This window comes from Schistocerca piceifrons, chromosome 3 (genome assembly GCF_021461385.2).
Source record: "Schistocerca piceifrons isolate TAMUIC-IGC-003096 chromosome 3, iqSchPice1.1, whole genome shotgun sequence".
Lineage (NCBI taxonomy): Eukaryota > Metazoa > Arthropoda > Insecta > Orthoptera > Acrididae > Schistocerca > Schistocerca piceifrons.
The window spans coordinates 835,808,023-835,830,276 of record NC_060140.1 but is presented as its reverse complement, the minus strand read 5'-3'; the positions used below and the strand labels follow the sequence as shown (position 1 = coordinate 835,830,276).

The following is a 22,254-nucleotide window of genomic DNA, read 5'->3' as shown; positions in this document are numbered from 1 at the left end:
GATCACACTGACAGAACCACAGGCACATAGACACAGGCAACAGAGCATGCACAATGTCGGCACTAGTACAGTGTATATCCACCTTTCGCAGCAATGCAGGCTGCTATTCTCCCATGGAGACGATCGTAGAGATGCTGGATGTAGTCCTGTGGAACGGCTTGCCATGCCATTTCCACCTGGCGCCTCAGTTGGACCAGCGTTCGTGCTGGACGTGCAGACCGCGTGAGACGCTTCATCCAGTCCCAAACATGCTCAATGGGGGACAGATCTGGAGATCTTGCTGGCCAGGGTAGTTGACTTACACCTTCTAGAGCACGTTGGGTGGCACGGGATACATGCGGACGTGCATTGTCCTGTTGGAACAGCAAGTTCCCTTGCCGGTCTAGGAATGGTAGAACGATGGGTTCGATGACGGTTTGGATGTACCGTGCACTATTCAGTGTCCCCTCGACGATCACCAGTGGTGTACGGCCAGTGTAGGAGATCGCTCCCCACACCATGATGCCGGGTGTTGGCCCTGTGTGCCTCGGTCGTATGCAGTCCTGATTGTGGCGCTCACCTGCACGGCGCCAAACACGCATACGACCATCATTGGCACCAAGGCAGAAGCGACTCTCATCGCTGAAGACGACACGTCTTCATTCGTCCCTCCATTCACGCCTGTCGCGACACCACTGGAGGCGGGCTGCACGATGTTGGGGCGTGAGCGGAAGACGGCCTAACGGTGTGCGGGACCGTAGCCCAGCTTCATGGAGACGGTTGCGAATGGTCCTCGCCGATACCCCAGGAGCAACAGTGTCCCTAATTTGCTGGGAAGTGGCGGTGCGGTCCCCTACGGCACTGCGTAGGATCCTACGGTCTTGGCGTGCATCCGTGCGTCGCTGCGGTCCGGTCCCAGGTCGACGGGCACGTGCACCTTCCGCCGACCACTGGCGACAACATCGATGTACTGTGTAGACCTCACGCCCCACGTGTTGAGCAATTCGGCGGTACGTCCACCCGGCCTCCCGCATGCCCACTATACGCCCTCGCTCAAAGTCCGTCAACTGCACATACGGTTCACGTCCACGCTGTCGCGGCATGCTACCAGTGTTAAAGACTGCGATGGAGCTCCGTATGCCACGGCAAACTGGCTGACACTGACGGCGGCGGTGCACAAATGCTGCGCAGCTAGCGCCATTCGACGGCCAACACCGCGGTTCCTGGTGTGTCCGCTGTGCCGTGCGCGTGATCATTGCTTGTACAGCCCTCTCGCGGTGTCCGGAGCAAGTATGGTGGGTCTGACACACCGGTGTCAATGTGTTCTTTTTTCCATTTCCAGGAGTGTAGTTGCTAGTGGAAACACTCTGAGCAGTGACACCCATTGTGGCTGTAATGTGAGTGTAGGTGCCCTCCGTGATAACAGCTGCTTGCCTAAGTAGTAACAGTTAGAACATAAACAGCTCCGAGACTTCTCCAATCTATGCCACAAGGAACTTCCAAATGACGCAAAAATACAAAATTTTTGACATAGTAGTGATCAATTACACTAGAGTTAACAGTATTCTTGCTAACAACAAATTTATTATCCCTGTCTACGAATGTGAACAGACTGCAGAATTCAATGAAACCCGAATATTTCGATGGACGCTACTAACCCTCCTGTCGCTAGACTTGCCTGCTGAAAGTTCTGTGGCAAATACACAGTGTTAAGAGAAATGTTGTTGCTTCGGTCATCCATGCTATGTCGGTTTGATGAGAGTCTCCATTCCTGTCAGTCTGCTTTCCCATTCATTTCAGCTTAACTGCCGAGTCTCACATCATTTAAAATCTTACTTATACACTCATATCTAAGTCTGCTCCTACGATTCATTCCTTCCACTATAGGTTTACACAACGACTGATGTTACACTTGACTAACCATCCTGTTTTTTCGATTCATTAAAAGGTAAAGCTGTCTCCATCCCGAAGATTGGTTCGAACACAACAGCTCTTTACTGGGCATGGTCACTGATTTCGTCCGACGTTTGAACGGAGCCAGTTATGAGGGGACCTACAGTTCAATGTGGATTCCGAACCACGGCGTAATTCTGCATTCTTCACATTAACAAACATACCTAGAGGTGAAAGAAGTGGTAGGTGATAGACAAAATGCGTAGGCATGGCCGGGGATCGAACCCCAAACATAGTCTTAAAATTATCCACTGATTCAATATCTTCTTTGTTAGAATTCTTTTCCCTCTTTGACACGTTGCCGAACTTCACTCTTTAATCCATCAATCAGACCTTCTTCAAGTGTCTCCTGTATCACCACCATTCTGAGTTCCGTAATTATTTCATTTCTCTCAGCGTGTATTTGTTTTAAGATTGCAGTCTGGTTGATTTTTTTAAATCACAACTTTCGCCATCGCCTGCACTGTATATTTATAATTTCCGCAATGGCAATTTCGACTTTTCGGTCATTTCAAGTAGTTAAGCTGCAATAAATAATGAACACTAAAGTTAGACGTTTCACAGGCATAAAGCATTTATCGTTCACAGTACTTCCATGAATAATCTGGACTGACAGCTGGCAAAAATTATGCACGTGCTGAAAAGATAGCAGATGGCAACATTAGTAAAAAAGTAAAAAGCATGTGTTGTCCACGTTTCGCACGCACAAAAAACCGCGCTCCAAACACAGCTTTACGACTATATTTTTCTGGTCTTAGTGTTTGTATTTGTTGGATGTTATAAACTGTGTGTTTTTGTAGAAAGCCCATTTTATTTTGCAATACTTGCAACTACGTATTTTCTTCCATCTTCCTTCTTTATCCGCTCTAGTTTCCGAGATGGCAAAATCCTTCCATCTGATTAAGATGAGTCCAGGTTTGACATTCAGTCAACCAGTATGTCCACCTCTCTACTTATGTGCATTCTATAGTAATTAGCTAGGATGCCTTCCATTTCATTAAGCAACCGACTCAGTTCCTGTTTACTTTCGGCGGCTGCGCTGCGCCAATAAATTCTAACCAAACAGGACCTTTAGTGATCGCTTCTAAATGAAATTATTACACTGATTCAAAGACAGTGGAATAACGCGTAAAGTGGAAAGAATTGCTTTGTACTGAATTAAAGTGCAAAATAAAGGAGGGTATCTCTGGGCATCTGAACAGAAATGAAATTATTGGAAACTTTTGACATGTAATTTTACAAGAGATTGTTGTAGTGGATTGATCAAGTAAGGAATTAATCAACCAGCAACGAGCCAACAAGAAAATGCATAATAAACATAACGAACGAAAGAGAAAATTGCTGGACACATTACGAAAGGAATGGTTGCTGCAAAATGTAGCTGAAGGAATGGTCGAAGGAATTAATCACAAGGACGCGCCTAGATGTAAGCATGTAAGTCGGACGTCGGTGATGTAGCATACAACAGTTGTGTTGAAGACTGTCAGTGGCAAGTGATAGGAGTGGAGAGCTACATCATGATGGTAGTAACAACTCACAAATATCGATAAGACGACAATAATATAATTTTACCCTGATTCTTTGGAAGGAGCTTCTCTGGCTGTCAGCAATTTGCTGCTTCTTAATAGGCTTAAATAAATTTCACTAATTTGACACACCAATTAAGGAAGCTGTAATACCAACGATACGATACTTCGAACAAATATATAAAAGTGGCTACCACGTATAGTCCTGGAGGAGGTAGTATGCCCTTGCCCTTCTCCGACTCAAGAACAAACTCACCCAGCCAGACATAACAGACCGATAGTTCAACACGACGGCGATATTTTATAAATTACGCACACAGCATTATCACGCATAGTGCTCCAAAAACTTCTGGCGCAAAGAGAAGAGCCTCGAATCTTTGGATACGTAGTCTCAGGCTTGCCAACGGTTTCCAAGCCACAATGCCCACGATGTGACTGAATGTAAAATGGAACAAGAGGCGCTGTCAGCCAATGAAAGTGCGCAGCCATGAAACGAACGAGGGCGCCGAATAGTGTACGTACGCACACAGCTTTCTGCCGACCGTTGTTCGCGAAATGCCGCAGATGAGGCGGGACACGACCGCAGGCGGCCACCTCGCGAAATGCTGGCGTCAGCAAATACTGAACAGCGTCGCCACATTCTGAACAAGCATCGACGAGACGTACTTGGGCAGCGAAACGGCGAGACTTGCTGATACTCTTTACTGGGCAGAACCTACTCCGCAAGCTACGAGGGTGGTTTGACAAGTCTGGTGAAAAAGGAAGAAAAATGTTTGTTTTGTAAACGACTCACGTTACTTCTTGACGTGGACTCCCCTGAACGATATACACTTGGTCCAGCGATCATCCAGCTTTTTCATCCCAACGGAAAAATAGGTTCTGTCAAGCTATGCAAAATACTCGTTGACTGCAGCTGTCACTTCCTCATCTGATGAAAATTTATTCCCAGCAAGCCAAAGTTTCAAGTTAGGGAACAGGAAGAAAGTACTTCTATCTACATCTAAATGGATACTCTGCAAATCACATTTAAGTGCCTGGCAGAGGGTTTATCGAACCGCCTTCACAATTCTCTATTATTCCAATCTCGTACAGCGCGCGGAAAGAATGAACACCTATATCTTTCCGTACGAGCTCTGATTTCCCTTATTTTATCACCGTGATCGTCCCTCCCTATGTAGGACGGTGTCAACAAAATATTTTCGCATTCGGAGGAGAAAGTTGGTGATTGGAATTTCGTGAGAAGATTCCGTCGCAACGAAAAACGCCTTTCTTTTAATGATGTCCAGCCTAAATCCTGTATCATTTCTGTAACACTCTCTCCCATATTTCGCGATAATACAAAACGTGCTGCCTTTCCTTGAACTTTTTCGATGTACTCCGTTAGTCCTATCTGGCAAGGATCCCACACCGCGCAGCAGTACTCTAAAAGAGGACGGACAAGCGTAGTGTACGCAGACTCCTTAGTATGCCTGTTACATTTTCTAAGTGTCCTGCCAATAAAACGCAGTCTTTGGTCAGCCTTCCCCATAACATTTTCTGTGTTCCTTCCAATTTAAGTTGTTCGTAATTGTAATACCTAGGTATTTAGTTGAATTTACGGCTTTTAGATTAGACTGATTTATCGTGTAACCGAAGTTTAGCGAGTTTCTTTTAGCACTCATGTGGACGACCTCACATTTTTCTTTATTTAGGGTCAAACTGCCACTTTTCGCACCATTCAGATATCTTTTCTAAATCGTTTTGCATTTTGTTTTTATCTTCTGATGAATTTATTAGTCGATAAACGACAGCGTCATCTGCAAACAACCGAAGACGGCTACTCAGTTTGTCTCCCAAATCGTTTATACAGATAAGGAACAGCAACTTAGGGTTAAATCTGGCGAATTGGGTGGATGAGGAACCAATTCAGAGCCCAATTAATGCACTTTCGCTGATGTGTGGGATGGTGCATTATCCTGATAAAAGAGCGCTTTCTTACGCGCGCCAACCTTGGTCTTTTTTCGGCCAACGCAACTTCCGAACGATCCAGCAATGGAGCATAATAGGAGTCCGTTACAGTTCTGCCTTTTTCCAAGTAATCTACGAGGATTATTTCTTGGGAATCTCAAAAAGCTATGGCCATCACCTCTGACAACATAGTCTTTGGCTTCTTCGGTGCACATGCACCAGACTTTGTCCATTGTTTTAACTGCCGTTTTGACTTACTATGCGCGTCGCAAAACGAAAAAAAACGTAGTATCCTATGATTATAAGCGGCCAACGCATACAAATACATGGGGGTAACATTTTGTAAGGTTCAAGTCTTTTGAGCTGACGCCACTTCGGCGACTTGCGCGTCGATGAGGATGAAATGATGATAATGATGACGACACAAACACCCAGTCCCTGTGCGGAGAAAATCTCCAACCCAGCCGGGAATCGAACCCGCCCCCCCCCCCCCTCCCCACGGCATGACAAGCCGGCGCGCTGTCCCCTCAGCTACGGTGGCGGACAGACTGTAGGGATAAGAAATGGAATGATCACATAGGCTCAGTCATGGTAGACTTCGGTTTATTGGTAGAATACTGGGGAAGTGCAATCAGTCTACAAAGGAAATTGCTTACAAATAACTCGTGTGATTGGTTCTAGAATATTGCTCAAGTGTGTTGGACCCGTACCAAATGTGACTACAGGGGATATTGAACGTATACACAGAACGGCTGCACGAATGGTCACAAGTTGTTTGACCCGTGGGAGAGAGTTGCAGGGATGCTGCAGAATCTGAACTGGCAGACTGTTGAAGATAGACGTAAACTAACCCAAGAAAGTCTATTAACAAAGTTTCAAGAACCAGCTTTAACTGATGACGCTAGGAATATACTACGATCCCCTACGTACAGATCGTGAGGATAAGATTAATCACACCACGCACAAAGGTATTCAAACAATCATTCTTCCCACGCTCCATACGTGATGGAACGGGAAGAAACGGGAAGAAATCCTAATAACTGGTACAATGGGACGTACCCTGTACCATGCTTTCACAGGGGTTTGCAATGTATAGATGTAGATGATGTGTAATTATGGATCCAAGTTTCACCAACAGCCAGAAATCGGTACAAAAAGTCTTGTGGGATGCGATGAAATGTCGGCGGACGTTGTGTAGTTTGTTGTGCCGGATGCGTTTTCGGTCGACTGTGAGCAGTCGCGGCATCCACCGCGCGCACAGCTTCTTCATAGCCAATTATCCGTGCAGTATATTCATGCACCCGATCAGCTGGCACGCCTACAGTCTCAGAAATCTCACGAATTTTTATTTGGTGGTCTTACTTTACCGTATCACGGATTCTGTCAATGTTTGCCTTCGTGGTGACCTCAACTGTACGACCGGAGCGCGCTTCGTATTCGGTGCTTCTCCGACCATGTTTAAGTTCATTACTCCAAAAGTAAATGGTCCTCAATAATAGTGCTGCGTCCGTGCGAACTTCATTCAGTTCTGTTTTCATTTGTGCGGCAGTCTACCCCTTCAAATGAAAATGTTGCACGTGAGTAACGCTACCCAATTCAGACGGTTGTCAACAATGAACTGTGTGCTTTATATTGCTGAAATTCTTTATACGCTGCTTGGAATAAACAATCTCACCAGCCATTGCGGCCGTAACGAAAATGTCCCGTTCTTTCATAGAAATTTACCAGAGTTATCAAACCACCGTCGTGCTGTAGATTGCATGACGTAAGGTACATCATACGAATACTGTAGAATTTCTGTCTCAATTACGTTCCCCGAGCATTGCAGGTACACATTCGAATGGGCTATACCGAACTGTTCTGGTTTCTAGAAGTACTTATCTGAATTTATTCTCTGTCTACTGCCATGCCTCACCATAAGGATTCCAAACACTGCAACAAAAGAACTGTTCGCGATAGCCTCGTGTGTGCCATTTACTATATAGATACATTGCACTTTCTGGAAATCTTCGCAGCAAATCTATTTTGTACGTGATATGCTCTGAAGCTCGCAGAAATTGTATATAAGTAACATTCATAATTAGCTGTTAGACGTAATTTGGTAATAGTTTATTTTAGCGGGCTAGTTTCTTACGTTGCCCATCACTGGCGATATTTGTACTACAAAATACACATGTTTCTCATAAAATGTTATTGTACAGCAGTGTTTTATGCATGTGTGATTTTTCATATCATTACAATGTGACTTACCTTTATACGTATTATGGAGGAATAAAAAAGTAGACTTTTCTACTCAGAACGGAATAGCCTACATAAAAATATCAAATTTACAATCGAACACAACGGGATAGTAAAATAAATTTTCTTGATCTCTTTACCACAAGAAACGCACCAATGCACAAATAATACATCGACCGAAAACAGACAGTCACAGACGGATTCACTTATGCTGTTGTATGTCTTCATGTTGGGTTCGTATAACAGAGAATTGGCTGACAATTTTGTTACTTTATTTTATCCTTGATGATACATGGAAAAAGGCTGTTCCTCGCTTCAAAAAAACCTTAGGTTTATATGAATGAATTACGTACAAGGATAGTCACATTATTATGACATAAAAAACCGCATATGCATTAAACATCACTGAGTACATACAGTACAAGTAACATCGAGAGAAACAAGTGCCTTCTGTAATAAAGATACCGCCGATGATGGGCAACACCCGAAACTAGGCCGGTAAAATTAATTACTGCCAAGAAGCAGCATACGTCAAACATTAATATGACATATGACATCCGAAACTATGGCAGAAGTTCTAGAAGAACCAACAATTAGCTTAGGTCAAACAGTCAATCGTTAATGTGAGATATTTACAAAATCTAAGTCTGCCATTGTTTTTATGTGATCGTCTCACTTCATACAGCTTCTTGAAGTTACCTCTAAATACTCATACGATATGACGTGCTCAAGATGTTCACCACTGATCTTGTAGTCAGGTACTATCGATTTTTTTTCTTTATTACATGCTTTACCTCACATTTATACGCATTTAATGAGGACTGCCACTCATTAGAGCAAGTGGACAAACTGTACTTTCGTACCTCCTTGCGGTCGTTCGACGACAGTACTTCCCTGCGGACGAGTCCGTCCCGCACGTCGTGATTTTAAGCGCACACCCCCCAGGTACACGGCCACCTTGACACGGCGGTAAGACGAGAGACAGCGGTGCAATGTCGACGCCCACGCCGCCTGTTCACGGGACGCAACCCGAACTCGGCAGCGAGGCTGCGAGCATCCGAGCGGCACGTGCGAAATGGGTTACACCGGCTCGCGTTTCAGCCGTCAACCCAAACGCAAACAGGACGGCGGGAAGTCAGCAAGGAGGCTAGTTTCACTTAAGACGAGCACGCTATCTTGTTCATCTCGTCGGAAGCAAAATCATGCAGAAAACGATGAAAGTTAAGACACGGTCTAAAGCCCCACTGGTGATGATGTCTAAGGCTCTACATCTACAACCAAATGCACATTCCGAAGTGGATCAGATCCTCTATCAGTCATCCATTACACCGGAAATTATCTCTATTACTACATCCGGCACAGATTAAGTCACGTTGGTCGAAGAAACCCAAGCCCGTCTTACCAATATCATACGAGGTGTGTTCAAAAAATAAGGTGACTTTACATTTTTATGAAAAAATATTTATTTATTCAGCAACATTTATGCTGTCCCCTTCGAAGTCATCCCCCTCAGATGGAATACACTTATGCCAACGCTTTTTCCAATCCTTCTTCTTCTGCTTCTCAAAAGCACTTTTCGGTACAGCCTTGAGTACTTCCAGCGATGGCGGCCGGTGTGGCCGTGCGGCTCTAAGCGCTTCAGTTTGGAACCGCGTGACCGCTACGGTCGCAGGTTCGAATCCTGCCTCGGGCATGGATGTGTGTGATGTCCTTACGTTAGTTAGGTTTATGTAGTTCTAAGTTCTAGGGGTCTGATGACCTCGGAAGTTAAGTCCCATAGTGCTCAGAGCCATTTGTTGAAAAATGGTTCAAATGGCTCTGAGCACTATGGGACTTAACTGCTGTGGTCATCAGTCCCCTAGAACTTAGAACTACTTAAACCTAACTAACCTAAGGACATCACACACATCCATGCCCGAGGCAGGATTCGAAGCTGCGGTCGCGCGGTTCCAGACTGTATCAATCGTTGAAAATCTTCGTCCTTTCATATGTCGCTTCGATTTTGCGAACAGAAAAATGTCGCAGGGGGCCAAATCCGGTGAATATGGTGACTGAGGCATGATTGTCGTGTTGTTTTTGGCCAAAAAATCTCTCATAAGCAACGATGAATGAGCTGGTGCATTGTCGTGATGCAAAAGCCATGAATTGTTTTTCCACAATTCTGGACGTTTTTTGCGTATTGCTACTCGCAAACGGCGCATAGTCAAGGTAATACTCCTTATTGACCGTACGATCTTGAGGCAAAAATGCATGATGCACGACTCCACGATAATTGAAACAGTGGGCAAAACTTTGACATTTGATCGAACTTGGCATGTTTTTTTCGGTCTTGGGTGTCCGGGATGCTTCCATTGCGACGACTGGGCTTTGACTTCAATGTCGTAACAGTAAACCCATGTTTCGTCACCAGTTATGACCGTTTTGAGGAAATCAGGATCATCATTGACGTCATTCGAGAGATCCTGAGCGATGCCCATGCGACGGTTCTTCTGGTCAAAACTGAGAAGTTTTGGAACAAACTTCGCTGACACACGTTTCATGCCCAAAACATTCGAAAAAATTGCATGACACTAGCCGGCCGATATGCCAACATCCTCAACAACTTCTCTTACAGTAACTCGACGATTTTTCAAAACAATTTTCTTTACAGTTTCGACGTTATCATCTGTTGTTGTACTGGAGCGTCCAGAGCGAGGTTCGTCATTGGAAGAGCTTGTACCACTTGTAAACATTTTTTTTTTTCTTTTACTTAGAGCAGACCCACCACATGACACTGTCAATATTTCAAGTGTTTTACAGAATTTGATTCCATTTTTCACACAAAATTTCATGCAAATCCTTTGCTCCATTTTTTATAACAATCGAAAATAGCCGAGCACACTAAAACACGTCTGACTTTACTATCTATCAGAAAAAAAAACGAAGTTTGCTAGACGCTTGAAACTGTGAACATATGTTCGGGGACATGTGTACCGACATAACAAAATAAAGATCGATAATCGAATGCACATTGCCCGCGCAATTTGAAAAGTCACCTTACTTTTTGAACAGCTCTTGTACAGTATTGTGGAGATCATGGAACATCCTACAACACAACATTAACATCAGTTTCGCTGAGGACATGTGGTGTCAAGCAAACGCTCCCACCTCAAAAATTCACTGTCCTGTACATGATGGTCACATATCTAAAACATTCGTTATTTTTATTCAATTAGCTGATTTAAATGTAATTTTTTATTTCCTTTCCTTTGTCACATCACTTTAATCATAATATCAACTTCATATTTTGCTCTCATTTTTCTTCCTATCAGTCTTTTTCCATTTGAAATCTTTGTTCATGCGCTTTTCATTAATTTTATGTATTAATTTAGATTTCGTTTCTTTTTTCTTCCACATTATTGCGTTCATTATATTTCTCATTTTTTTTAAAAATTGAATTATACTTATACAACCTTCGTTCATTTAAATTTTCATCTGCGTTATTCTGTCCATAGTGCAATAGGTATTTAGATTAAAATTTCGAATAACTGAATATTATAACAGATAAATATAATTAAATTAATATTCACAAAAATTCCAATTTGAAAAAGAATGGTACAAAGAAAAAATTCAATTAATGAAAATAGTTCATACGGTGATTAAAATAATGTGACAACGGAACAGAAATAAAAAAATTACATTTAAACCATTTAAACGGATAAAAATAATGATCAAAGTCATTTGGGCAAAGATTTGAAAATAAGACAGTTTACTGCACCTAAAAGAAATCCGAATCCACCATCTCTTGTATGTGAAGCTATTATCCAATCCGTTACACCACGCAAACACTCTACTTCATACGACTTTTTTTTGACGTTATTGAGGTTCACGCAAAATTCCGCATTTCTTTTTTCATCAATTATTCGCAAACGAGGGATAACCAAGGTGAATGGCTGCACAATATGATACCTACATTTGTTTTAGAAATTCGATAACACCGCTGGGGCCTCTCCTTGTAAGAGCAGCTAATGATTATGTTCAGTGTCAATGGAACACCTTCAGAACTGTGGTTCCTTAGTTAGTTGGTTTAAAGGAGGGGGGAAGGGACCAAACTGCGACGTCATGTCCCTTGTTCTCAGTAACGTAATTACACAAGGGAAAGAAGAAAGGAGACGTACAGGACAACAACAGGAGAATGGAAGAACCAGAAGAACGACAGGAGGTCAACGAACACGACTATGGACAACACAGGATAAGACAACCACAGAGAGAAGCAAGAAACAGGTAGAAGGGATAAAAACAAGAGAGCAGGTGACCGTGGCTGGCCGACCACGAGAATAAAAGGGAAAAGCCAGCCACTCTGTGACACATTAAAACATCCAGCCTAAAAGCATTAGAGTGGAAAACATAAAGGGACAAAGGACATGCACGAAAGATTATATAGGAAGGACAGCTGCTGGGCATCGCACCGACACTGAGGTGGGTCATCACGGCGCAGGAAGTAGCCATGTGTCACCCAAGCGTGGCCAACGCGGAGCCGACAGAGAACCACAGAGTCCCTGCGAGAGGCCCGCGTGGAGGTGTTCCACATATTCGTAGTCTCCTTAATAGCACGCAGTTTGTTGTGCGTACTGAAGTTATGCCATTCCGTCTCCCAAAGCCGCAAAACCTTGCGGCGTAGTGCTGAAAGCAAGTCAGTTGCAGAGAAGCCGATCTCCATAACTCCATAAACGGTTTCCGCGTAGCCTGTTGGGTAGCCAGTCGGCAAGTTCGTTGCCTGGCGTTCCGACGTGACCTGGGATCCAGACAAAGACCACTGAACGACCGGACCGTTCCAGGGCATAAATGGGCTCCTGGATGGTCGCTCTCAAAGGATGACGAGGATAGCAATGGTTGAGAGCTTGTAGGCTGCTCCAGGAGTCAGTACACAGAGGAAACGACTCCGCAGGCATGAACGGATGTGCTGAATAGCAAGAGACAGAGCCACCAGCTCGGCAGTGGAAACACTGCAGCCGCCGAGCAAGGAATGCTGTTCAATATGTCCCCCATGGATATACGCAAAGCCGACGTGAGCATCAGCCATCGAGCCGTCGGTGTAAACCACTTCGTGGCCTCGATACTTGTCAAGAATCGAGAGGAAGTGGCAGCAGAGAGCCGCAGGGTTAACTGAGTCCTTAGGGCCATGTGAAAGGTCCAGAAGAAGCTGCGGCCTAGGTGTATACCATGGAGGTGTACGTAAATGTACCTCAAGTATATGTGGTAAAGGCAAGGACTCCAACTCAGAAAGAAGGTATCGGACATGAACTGCAATTGGAAGCCGTGACCTGGGCTGCCGATGTGGGAGATGAACCGCAGTGGATGGGAAAAGGAGATGGTGATTCGAATGCGCGGGAGAACTACGAACGTGTGCTACGTAACTGGGCAGCAGTTGTGCATGCCTAACCTCCAACTGAGGCACTGCGGCTTATATAAGGACGATGGTCACCGGACATGTCCCAAGAGCTCCTGTCGCTAGGCGAATGCCACAGTGGTGCACTGGGTCAAGTAAACGCAATGCTGAGGGCGCCGCTGAACCATAAACCAGACTCCCATAGTCAAGACGGGATTGAACAAGGGCTCTGTAGAGCTGCAGCAGCACAGAGCGATCTGTCCCCCGGTTGGTGTTGTTCAGGCAGCGGGGGGCATTGAGGTGCTGCCAGCACTTCCACTTAAGCTAACAAAGGTGAGGAAACCAAATCAATCAGGCACTGAAAACCAGTCCTAAAAATCGATATGTCTGTGCTGCTTTGAGTGGATCGTCAGTAAGGTGAAGTTCTGGTTCCGTATAAACGGTACGACGCCGACAGAAGTGCATGACACATGACTTTACGGCCGAAAACTGGAAGCCGATGGGCTAGAACCCATGGCTGCGCCTTGTATATGACTCCCTGTAGGCGCCACTCGGCAACACCAGTACTGGTGGAGCAGTACAAAATGCAGAAGTCATCTGCATACAGAGAGAGCTGCTAGACCGTTAACGGCCACTAAAATAGAGGTACTCTATACACAGCCCTGCAGGACCCCATTCTCATAGATATGGGAGACATGAGCGCAGACACGGAAAGTACATAGCGACAGATTTTGAATAAAAATCGGGAGCGGGCCTCGGAGACCCCACTCATATAATGTGGCAAGGATATGATGTCGTCAGGTGGTGTCATACACTTTGCATTGATTTAAAAAACAAAAAAAACAAAAAACCACAAACAAACAGCAACAAGGTGTTGGCCTCTGGAAAAGGCTGGTCGGATGGCAGACTCGTGGGACACAAGATTATCACTGTTAGAGCGACCCTGGTGGAAGCCACCCTGACATGGAGCCAATTGGCCACAGCCCGCATCTCGTGGTCGTGCGGTAGCGTTCTCGCTTCCCACGCCCGGGTGCCCGGGTTCGATTCCCGGCGGGGTCAGGGATTTTCTCTGCCTCGTGATGGCTGGGTGTTGTGTGCTGTCCTTAGGTTAGTTAGGTTTAAGTAGTTCTAAGTTCTAGGGGACTGATGACCATAGCTGTTAAGTCCCATAGTGCTCAGAGCCATTTGAACCATTTGGCCACATGACTCCAGGACACTACCCAACCACCGACACAGCAGCTTACAAAGAACGGTGGCGAGGCTGATGGGCTGATAGCTATCTACATCAAGCGGGTTTTTACCAGGTTTGAGCACCAGAATGATGGTGCTCTCCCACCATTGCGATGGAAAGACGCCATCGCACCAGATCTGGTTGAAGATGACGAGGAGATGCCTCATATGAGAGATGTTTAATCATCTGACTGTGGATCCGATCAGGCCCAGGAGCAGTGTCGGGGCGTAGTGCAAAGGCACTGAGGAGATCCCACTCTGTCAATGGAGCGTTATAGGATTCACTGTGGCGTGTAGTGAACAAGAGGACTTCCCCTTCCAGCTACCGTTTGAGAGTGCAAATGGCTGGGGGGTAATTCTCCAACGCAGAGGCTCGAGCATTGTGCTCGGCAATCGTGATGGCGTCGGTAGAGAACACGCCACTTATGTAACACCAGGACCACCTGTGAGGGCCTGTACCCGAAAACACGCTTGATCCTTGCCCAGACTTTGGAAGGTGATGTATGGCATCCATGGTGGAGACGTATCTCTCCCAACACTCTTGCTTCCATCGTCTGATAAGTTGACGAATGTGGGCACGGAGGCGTTTAAAGGCTATGAGGTGCTCCAGGGAAGGGTGCCGCTTATGCCATTGCAGAGCTCGTCAATGCTCCTTAATTGCTTCAGCGACTTGCGGCGACCACTAAGGGACTGCCTTTCGTGGGGGGCGCCCTAAAGAGCAAGGGATCACGTTTTCTGCCGCAGAAGGAATTGTAGTAGTCACCTGCTCAACCATCATATTGATGCTGCCATGTGAGGGAGATTCAATAGTGACAGCAGAGGTGAAAGTTTCCCAGTCCACCTGGCCATCTCGGCAGGCGTCCAAAAGCCTGGTGCTGGGGCAGCGACAGGAAGATGGGGAAGTCGTCACTACCACACATGTCATCACGTGCTCTCCAGGGGATAGACGGGAAAAGTCCTGGGCTGCAAATTGATAAATCAATGGCTAATTAACTACCATGAGCCACACTGAAATGTGTGGCGACCCATTATTTAAGAGGCAGAAGTCGAACTGACACAGCAAAGTTTCGACATTCTGCCTCTGCCAGTAAGCACAGTGCCACTCCACAAGGGGTTACATGCATTAAACTCTCCCAAAAGTAGGAAAGGTTTAGGGAGTTGATCAATCAGTGCAGCTAATACATTCAGGGGTACTGCACCATCTGGAGGAAGATATACATTGCAGACAGTTATTTCCTGTGTCGTTCTTATTCTGATAGCCACAGCTTCAAGAGGGGTTTCAAGGGGCACAGTTACACTACAGACTGAGTTTAGGACATAAACCAAACTCCACCTGACACTCTGTTATAGTCACTACAGTCCCTTATAGCCACGGAGGGCAGGGGTCCTCAATGCCGGGAACCAGGTTTCCTGGAGGGCAATACAGAAAGCAGGTGTAAAGCTTAACAGTTGCCGTAGCCCAGCCAGGCGGTGGAAAAAACCACTGCAATTCCACTGGAGGATGACGTCATCGTGAGACTGGGAAGGCATGGAACATTCAATGAGGCAGTTTACGCCTCTGGGTCACCTGTTGCCACCAACTTATTGCCTGAGCAGTCTACATCCATTGTGTCTGAGGGTCTGGCGAGATCTAGCTCCTCAGTGGACGCCAGAATCTCCACCTCATCCTCAGACACAGAGCTTGTAGGAAGTAGTGGTGTGGGTGCCACTGCAATTTCCTCGGTCTTGGGGACCTTTGTTTTGGATTTCTCTCGCTGCTCCTCGGGTTTACCTGGCTGGGAGGACTTCACTGATTCAGTCTCCGGGACTAAGGATGAGTGTGAAGCCCTATGACCAGCTGCTTTTGGACTCTTCAGCCACTGGCGGGTGTCATCTTTCCCACTAGCAGAAACCTGGGAAGGGAGTGACCCAAGAGACCCCTTCCTAGTGAGAGGAGCCGAAGACGACTTATGCCTCTCCGGCACAGAAGTGGGGACTGATATCCTGATGGTTAGGGGGGATGTTGCTCCTGAAGTAGGTGGTGCAGGAGCAACAGGGAGGGAAGGGCCCACCACCATCAAGGGGCAGGTGTAGTCTTCTGGCTCTGAGGGGTGACTGGGTTTGGGGGAGCTGATGGGGCTAGAACTGTCGTAGTGGCGGCGTAAGACGATGTCATACGTACAGGATGTAGGCGTTCAAATTTCTTCTTAGCCACAGTGTAGATGGGAGTCGGAGCACATGGAGTATTGGGATGTGATGGGCTTCTACAATCTCAACATGTGACACTGGAAGTAGAGTGGGAAGACATATGGCCGAACCTCCAGCATTTAAAGCACCACATTGAGGGAGGGATATACATCACAGTGGTAGGCAATCACCTTGACCACCTGGGGTAATGTACCACCCTCGAAGGCCAAGATGAAGACACCGGTGGACACGCCGAAGGAAATGTACACCATGCGGGTCTAAATTGGGGCACAGCTCATCGTTAAACCGCAAAAGAAGGTACCTGTGAAATATGATACCCTGGACCACAATTAAGATCTTATGGAGCGTCACGGTTACAGAAACATCCCCCAGCTTGTCACAAGCGATTAATGCCCGAGACTGGGCAGAGGATGCCGTTTTCATCAAGATTGACCCAGATCTCATTTTCGACAAGCCCTCCACCTTCCCATATGTGTCCTCTAAATGGTCAACAAAAAACTGAGGCTTTGTTGTCATCAAAGATACCCCATCAGCTCTCAAGCCTACAAGGTACTGGAGCGAATAAGAGCTGCTGCCATCCTTAGCCTGACGTTTCTCCGGTGGTATGCCAGGGAGGGGAACTATTTGGGGTCGTACTTCTGTGTATTGAACTGAGCCTGTGACTGCTTAGAGACTGCTGGTGTTCGACCACCAGCAAGAGATAATTTACTACACTTTTCATCGCGTATCATTTGCCCTGATGCCACCCACTCCGACCCATGAGCACCACCCAGCTGCAGCAAGGCCATTGCCGGAGTCCCAATGCCCCAGGGTGACCAGCATCTACCCCTCAGCATACGTGGTAAGTTAACGGTGCAGACATCAGCAGAGCGATCCCTGTATGGTCAGGGGGCTACAATCAACAGGGCATATGTCGGTCCCACCACAAATGGACTGGCTACTGTACTGGATATCAGGTGCAAGCAAGCAAGTCCATTATCATCATCAGCATAGAAAATGATGCTGCCCAGTCAATGAAAAAATACGCAGCTGAGGGTGACCTTGCCCAACAGTTGGAGAATGAGCAGAAGTGCAGATCCACAGTGATGAAGGATGCGATAGATCTCCGCGCATGATGGACACGATGCACCATGTAAGGCATCCTTCCCCAATTGGCTCGCTCTTCAAGAAAACTTCGAAAAATGGAGGTCAGACCCTACAGGGGACCATCACATAAAGGCCAAAATGTGCGAGACTCCTTTTAGTCGGCTCTTACGACAGGCAGGAATACCTCGGTTCTAATCTAACCCCAGAACCGCAGGGGGAGGGCACAACTGTGGTCGTCAAACGTTTCTTACTCAGGGGTCAATATTGACACCGCAGGACGGCACATCTGGTCGCATATACACAATGATCCAGAAGTGGTGGTTTATGCAGTACGCAATGCCATACCTGGCCATGAAAAACCACGCATAAGATTTTCATATTCTCTTGCTGGCTATGTGCACACTATTAGTGGTAGAGAAAAAAAAAAAAAAAATAACAGGACCTTTTTGTACGAATTTTAATTTAGTTAAATTTTGTTCTGGAATATGTTTTTGGTAGGGGCCCTAGTTTTTGAGTTACTCAAGAAAAACCTATGAAAGTTACCTTCAAACACACCCCCACACATACACTCAGCACCCACTAGCCAGGATTTCTAGAATGTTTCCAGAATGAGATTTTCACTCTACAGCAGGGTGTACACTGATATGAAACCTCCTGGCAGATTAAAACTGCATGCCGGACTGAGACTTGATTTCGGGACCTTTGCCTTTCCTGAACAAGGTTCGCAGGTGAACTTCTGTGAAGTTTGGAAGGTAGGAGACGAGATACTGGCAGAAGTAAAACTGTGAGGACGGGGCATGAGTTGTGCTTGGGTAGCTCAGATGGTAGAGCAGTTGCCCGCGAAGGCCCCTTGTTCGAGTCTCGGTCCAGCACACAGTTTTAATCGGCCAGGAAATTCCTAGTATGTTGTTCATGGCACACTCACCATACAAAAGCACATTCCACTTTTTTGGTCTTCTTCATTGACTGACCGTATTATGCCATCGGTTTAATCACACACTTACAAACTGTAAAACTGGTGTCTGTGTAAATTTCACTGACCAATTTTGTGTATTTTAATAGCGTAAAATAAACAATCACATTGTCGTATCTGTCATGTCTTCTGACTATGAAGCCACTGTGCTCGAAAGTATTAAATTTGGATAGAACTGTCAGTGTAATTACACTACGTGATCAAAAGTATCTCGATAACACCAAAAACATATGTTTTACATATTAGGTGCATTGTGCTGCCACCTACTGCCAGGTACCCCATATCAGCGACCTCCATAGGCTGTTGTATTGCCATGTATATCCTTCAGTATTCTAGAATACAGTGAATCAGTGCCGTATTTCTCAAGAGCCATTGGTGCAGATTTTGTTAAGACTAAGTGAAAATCTTCCAGAAAATCTTTCAATTCCATTCATATGGATTGTGCTACAATCTCTTTCGCCTCATTAAGCCTCAGTGTCTCTTATAAACAACTTAAGACAACCCCAGAGTATCCTTTGTACACACTGTGGAGGACGTTAATAGCCATAGTTCTTTGGTACTGTCTGCTTCCTTGTAGTGTAGAATAATTATATCATACTCTTCCAAAACAGGGGTCTGATATCAAATTTTTGAAGTTTCTTTGTATCATCCTGCTTCTAGCTTTGATCATTTCTATTTTACCATCATCTACCGGCACCCTTCCTATCTTTATACTTCCAAAAGTTTTATATAGCACACCTGGTGTGACTCCTGGATTGTCATATTATCATCATTAACTGATAGCATTTCTCGACAGTCTCTTGACATATACAAATATTTATAGAAATTTTGGAGTGTTTGAGATAATTACAGGGCATGCATACTAAATAGAATTCACCATATGACTATGCACATTTAAAGCCTGACTAAAAACAACTACCTAGGATAAATAGTGCTATGCAAGACATAATCACCATTGGTATATACTGTGGCAAATATGATTTTTACACTCAAAATAATTATCAGCAACACTACAATAACTTCTGCTTAAAAAGGTGAAAAGAAAGCTTAGATTGCTGTTGTAATGTCATGGTGCGGTGCACCTTACTTGGGCCATGGGCCTAACGATATTTACGTTTCACATCCTTTAGTGACAAGATAATCTAGTTTATTTACAGAAGTTTTAGCCGCATATCTGCTAATATGTCATGAACATGATTAGGCGTACACTGAAAAACAGACTTGAGAACTTGCGTACATATAGCAGCAGTCTGAAGCAATGAAATAATCTGTCCATTACAATCTGGTACACGAAATTAAATAAACTCATAAATGAAGCAAAATAAACCATATTGAATTAGTAAATCAATAGGAAACACAAGTAGACAGAGGCCCAATTTTTAACGCCACCATGTCCCATTATGTCATCGATGCTGGACTGATTTTTATTGTTTGTCCAGCAAAACAAAACTGACACGAGTAAACAATCTTACGTCTTATTCACAGGCTGGTGCAAGGTGTAGCAAAATCTGAGCATACAGTCGAATAATATCCGCTGACAGTTGTTTCAGTTAATGTTAGCAGCCTGTACTGACCAACTGGCAACAGCATATTTAATAATGCTCTAGTAGTAATTTCTTCTTTATTTTTTTATCCTCGCATACAGCAATCCCCATTAAGAAATGTGTATGAGAAAGTGATCAGAAGTAGGCTAGCTTTTATCACACATAAAACAAACAATGATAATAAGCTTTGAAATTTCTACTGATGGACCAGATGGATACATTTGCAATCTTTAATTAAAATCATAATATAGGACACGATAAAGCATTCTCTTTTAATTTTTTTGAATTGTTGACAACAAATTCAAGCTCCATATAATGAAAATGCAAGTTCACAGTAACAGTTGATTCGCCAGAACTCCAGATATACGATAAATGACAATAATCGGACGTACTGAAAAACCTAGACTTACCTTAATGCTACAGCTCAAAAGAAACAGCAATGAAAGAAAATTGCATCTCCATCTGATGGATACTTCTTGAAAGATTCTCATATTTTTCGTTCAGTCCCCTTAGGGTATGTATTGTTCTTCACGTAAGCACTATTGAAACTACTGTAAGGTATTAAAGTCACGTCACAAAAAGATATTGGCTGTCATGACATCGTTTTGCAGTATTTAAAATCCAGGCCCGAGTGGAAGATCAACATAAAACTCTACCAGCACTGCCAGATCCACGTCAACAATGTACAACGAATGTAAGATCCGACAGACGATCACATCCTCACTCTGTACTCGGACGACCCACACGCAAACAAAACTTAAAAGCAACTACAGTATGGCTTGGACTACATACAACGTGAACAAAACAAACGCACTCACCGCCACAGACTGACAACTAAGAGCACCAAAGATTCGGGACCAGAGATCACATAATCCAGAGATAACACATTTGTGCTTATTTTACAGACTCATTTATTCAGCTTTCGGGTCTATAAGGAGAAAAACATTAATGGTTACTTAGCTGTCTAAAGTCAGGCACTGTAACTATATGAACAAATATAACTAGGATTATTTTCATGTGTTTGTTCGGCATTGACACGACGAATATTAAAAAAAAATAATAGATTACAACATAACATAAAACACCGAGCGTTATACAATAAAAAATATTTGCACAAAAAGACTGATTTTTTAAGCCAGTCAGTGGAATTGTCTGTGATTGTATGTATGTATGTCCTCAAGTTCACCGCTACAGGTATCTGTACATCGCAGCGAACACAAGGGAACTTGCATTCCGGACAGCTCGCTGGTGTTCGCTTGTACTTACGAACAAGCGTTTACACTTTGAGCGAAAGAAAACACAATCGAAAGTGCACTGAGAGTGCGAACTTACGAGAACGCTGCGTTTTTTAGACAGATATCATACGACAGAACGGAACCGTAGTGAAATAGCCACGTTGAAAAATAGTGATGCCCTGGTAGGATTGTTGTGTATGGCAGGTGCGCTGTTGGTGATGAAAAAGCTAGGGAGCGAAGGAAAAGAAAAATACGGTTGTCTGACGTTTTACAGAAGCGTCGACTACATGGTGGTAGTGTGCTAACCACAATTATAGCTCACAACTTCATTACTCGTATCAGAATTTCACGCTTATGTCGGTGAACTATTTTCGCTGGTTGGTTACAACAACTAAGAGAAAAAATGTAAAACAGGTCACCAGCTACAGCAGAGCAAGCGCAGCTGAAGAAAGACTTGTACTGCCCCGGTTTTTAGCAACTCGGTACAGTTACGCCAGTCTTAAAGTATTTATTGCGCATTTCAGCAACTGCTATATCTCAGATAGCTCCTAAAGTATGAAGAGCAATGTGGGAAGCGCACAGGATTTATGTTAAGGTAAGGTAAATAATTGCCGGTAATATAAATTAAAAGTATACAAATGACCTGCCATAAATGATAAAATATCTGTTACTTTATGTAATAAAATCTGCTTCCCATTTGTTAGGCGGATAATGTGATGATAAAAACGCTTACATACACTTGCAATAAGCTGTCGGTAATATACTACCGTATGAAACGTTATGTCCCCTATTTCTGCTGTACGATTTCAATAAGTAGATCTCAAGTCCAAAACAGTGAATTAATTTATTCCTTTTAATTAAGTTTCCTCGCCAAGGAAGAGAATGGTCGCAGATTGTGAATGGCTTTGAAGAGCTATGGAACTTCCCACACCGCCTTGGAGCTGTGGGTGGAAGGATCTGTGAAATTGGTATACCTGCGAATAGTGTA

The 22,254-nt window shown here is 44.5% G+C and overlaps 1 protein-coding gene across 1 annotated transcript in view; it reads right to left on the bottom strand.

Annotated features, from left to right (window-relative positions):
- The window catches only part of LOC124789875 (tyrosine-protein phosphatase 10D-like), a 361,743-nt gene extending 340,901 nt beyond the window's left edge, over window positions 1-20,842 (bottom strand). The window contains 1 exon segment of the mRNA XM_047257389.1: window positions 20,442-20,842. Coding sequence (XP_047113345.1) covers window positions 20,442-20,522 — 81 coding nt within the window. The 5' untranslated portion in view covers window positions 20,523-20,842.
- Window positions 20,843-22,254: the final 1,412 nt, after the last annotated feature.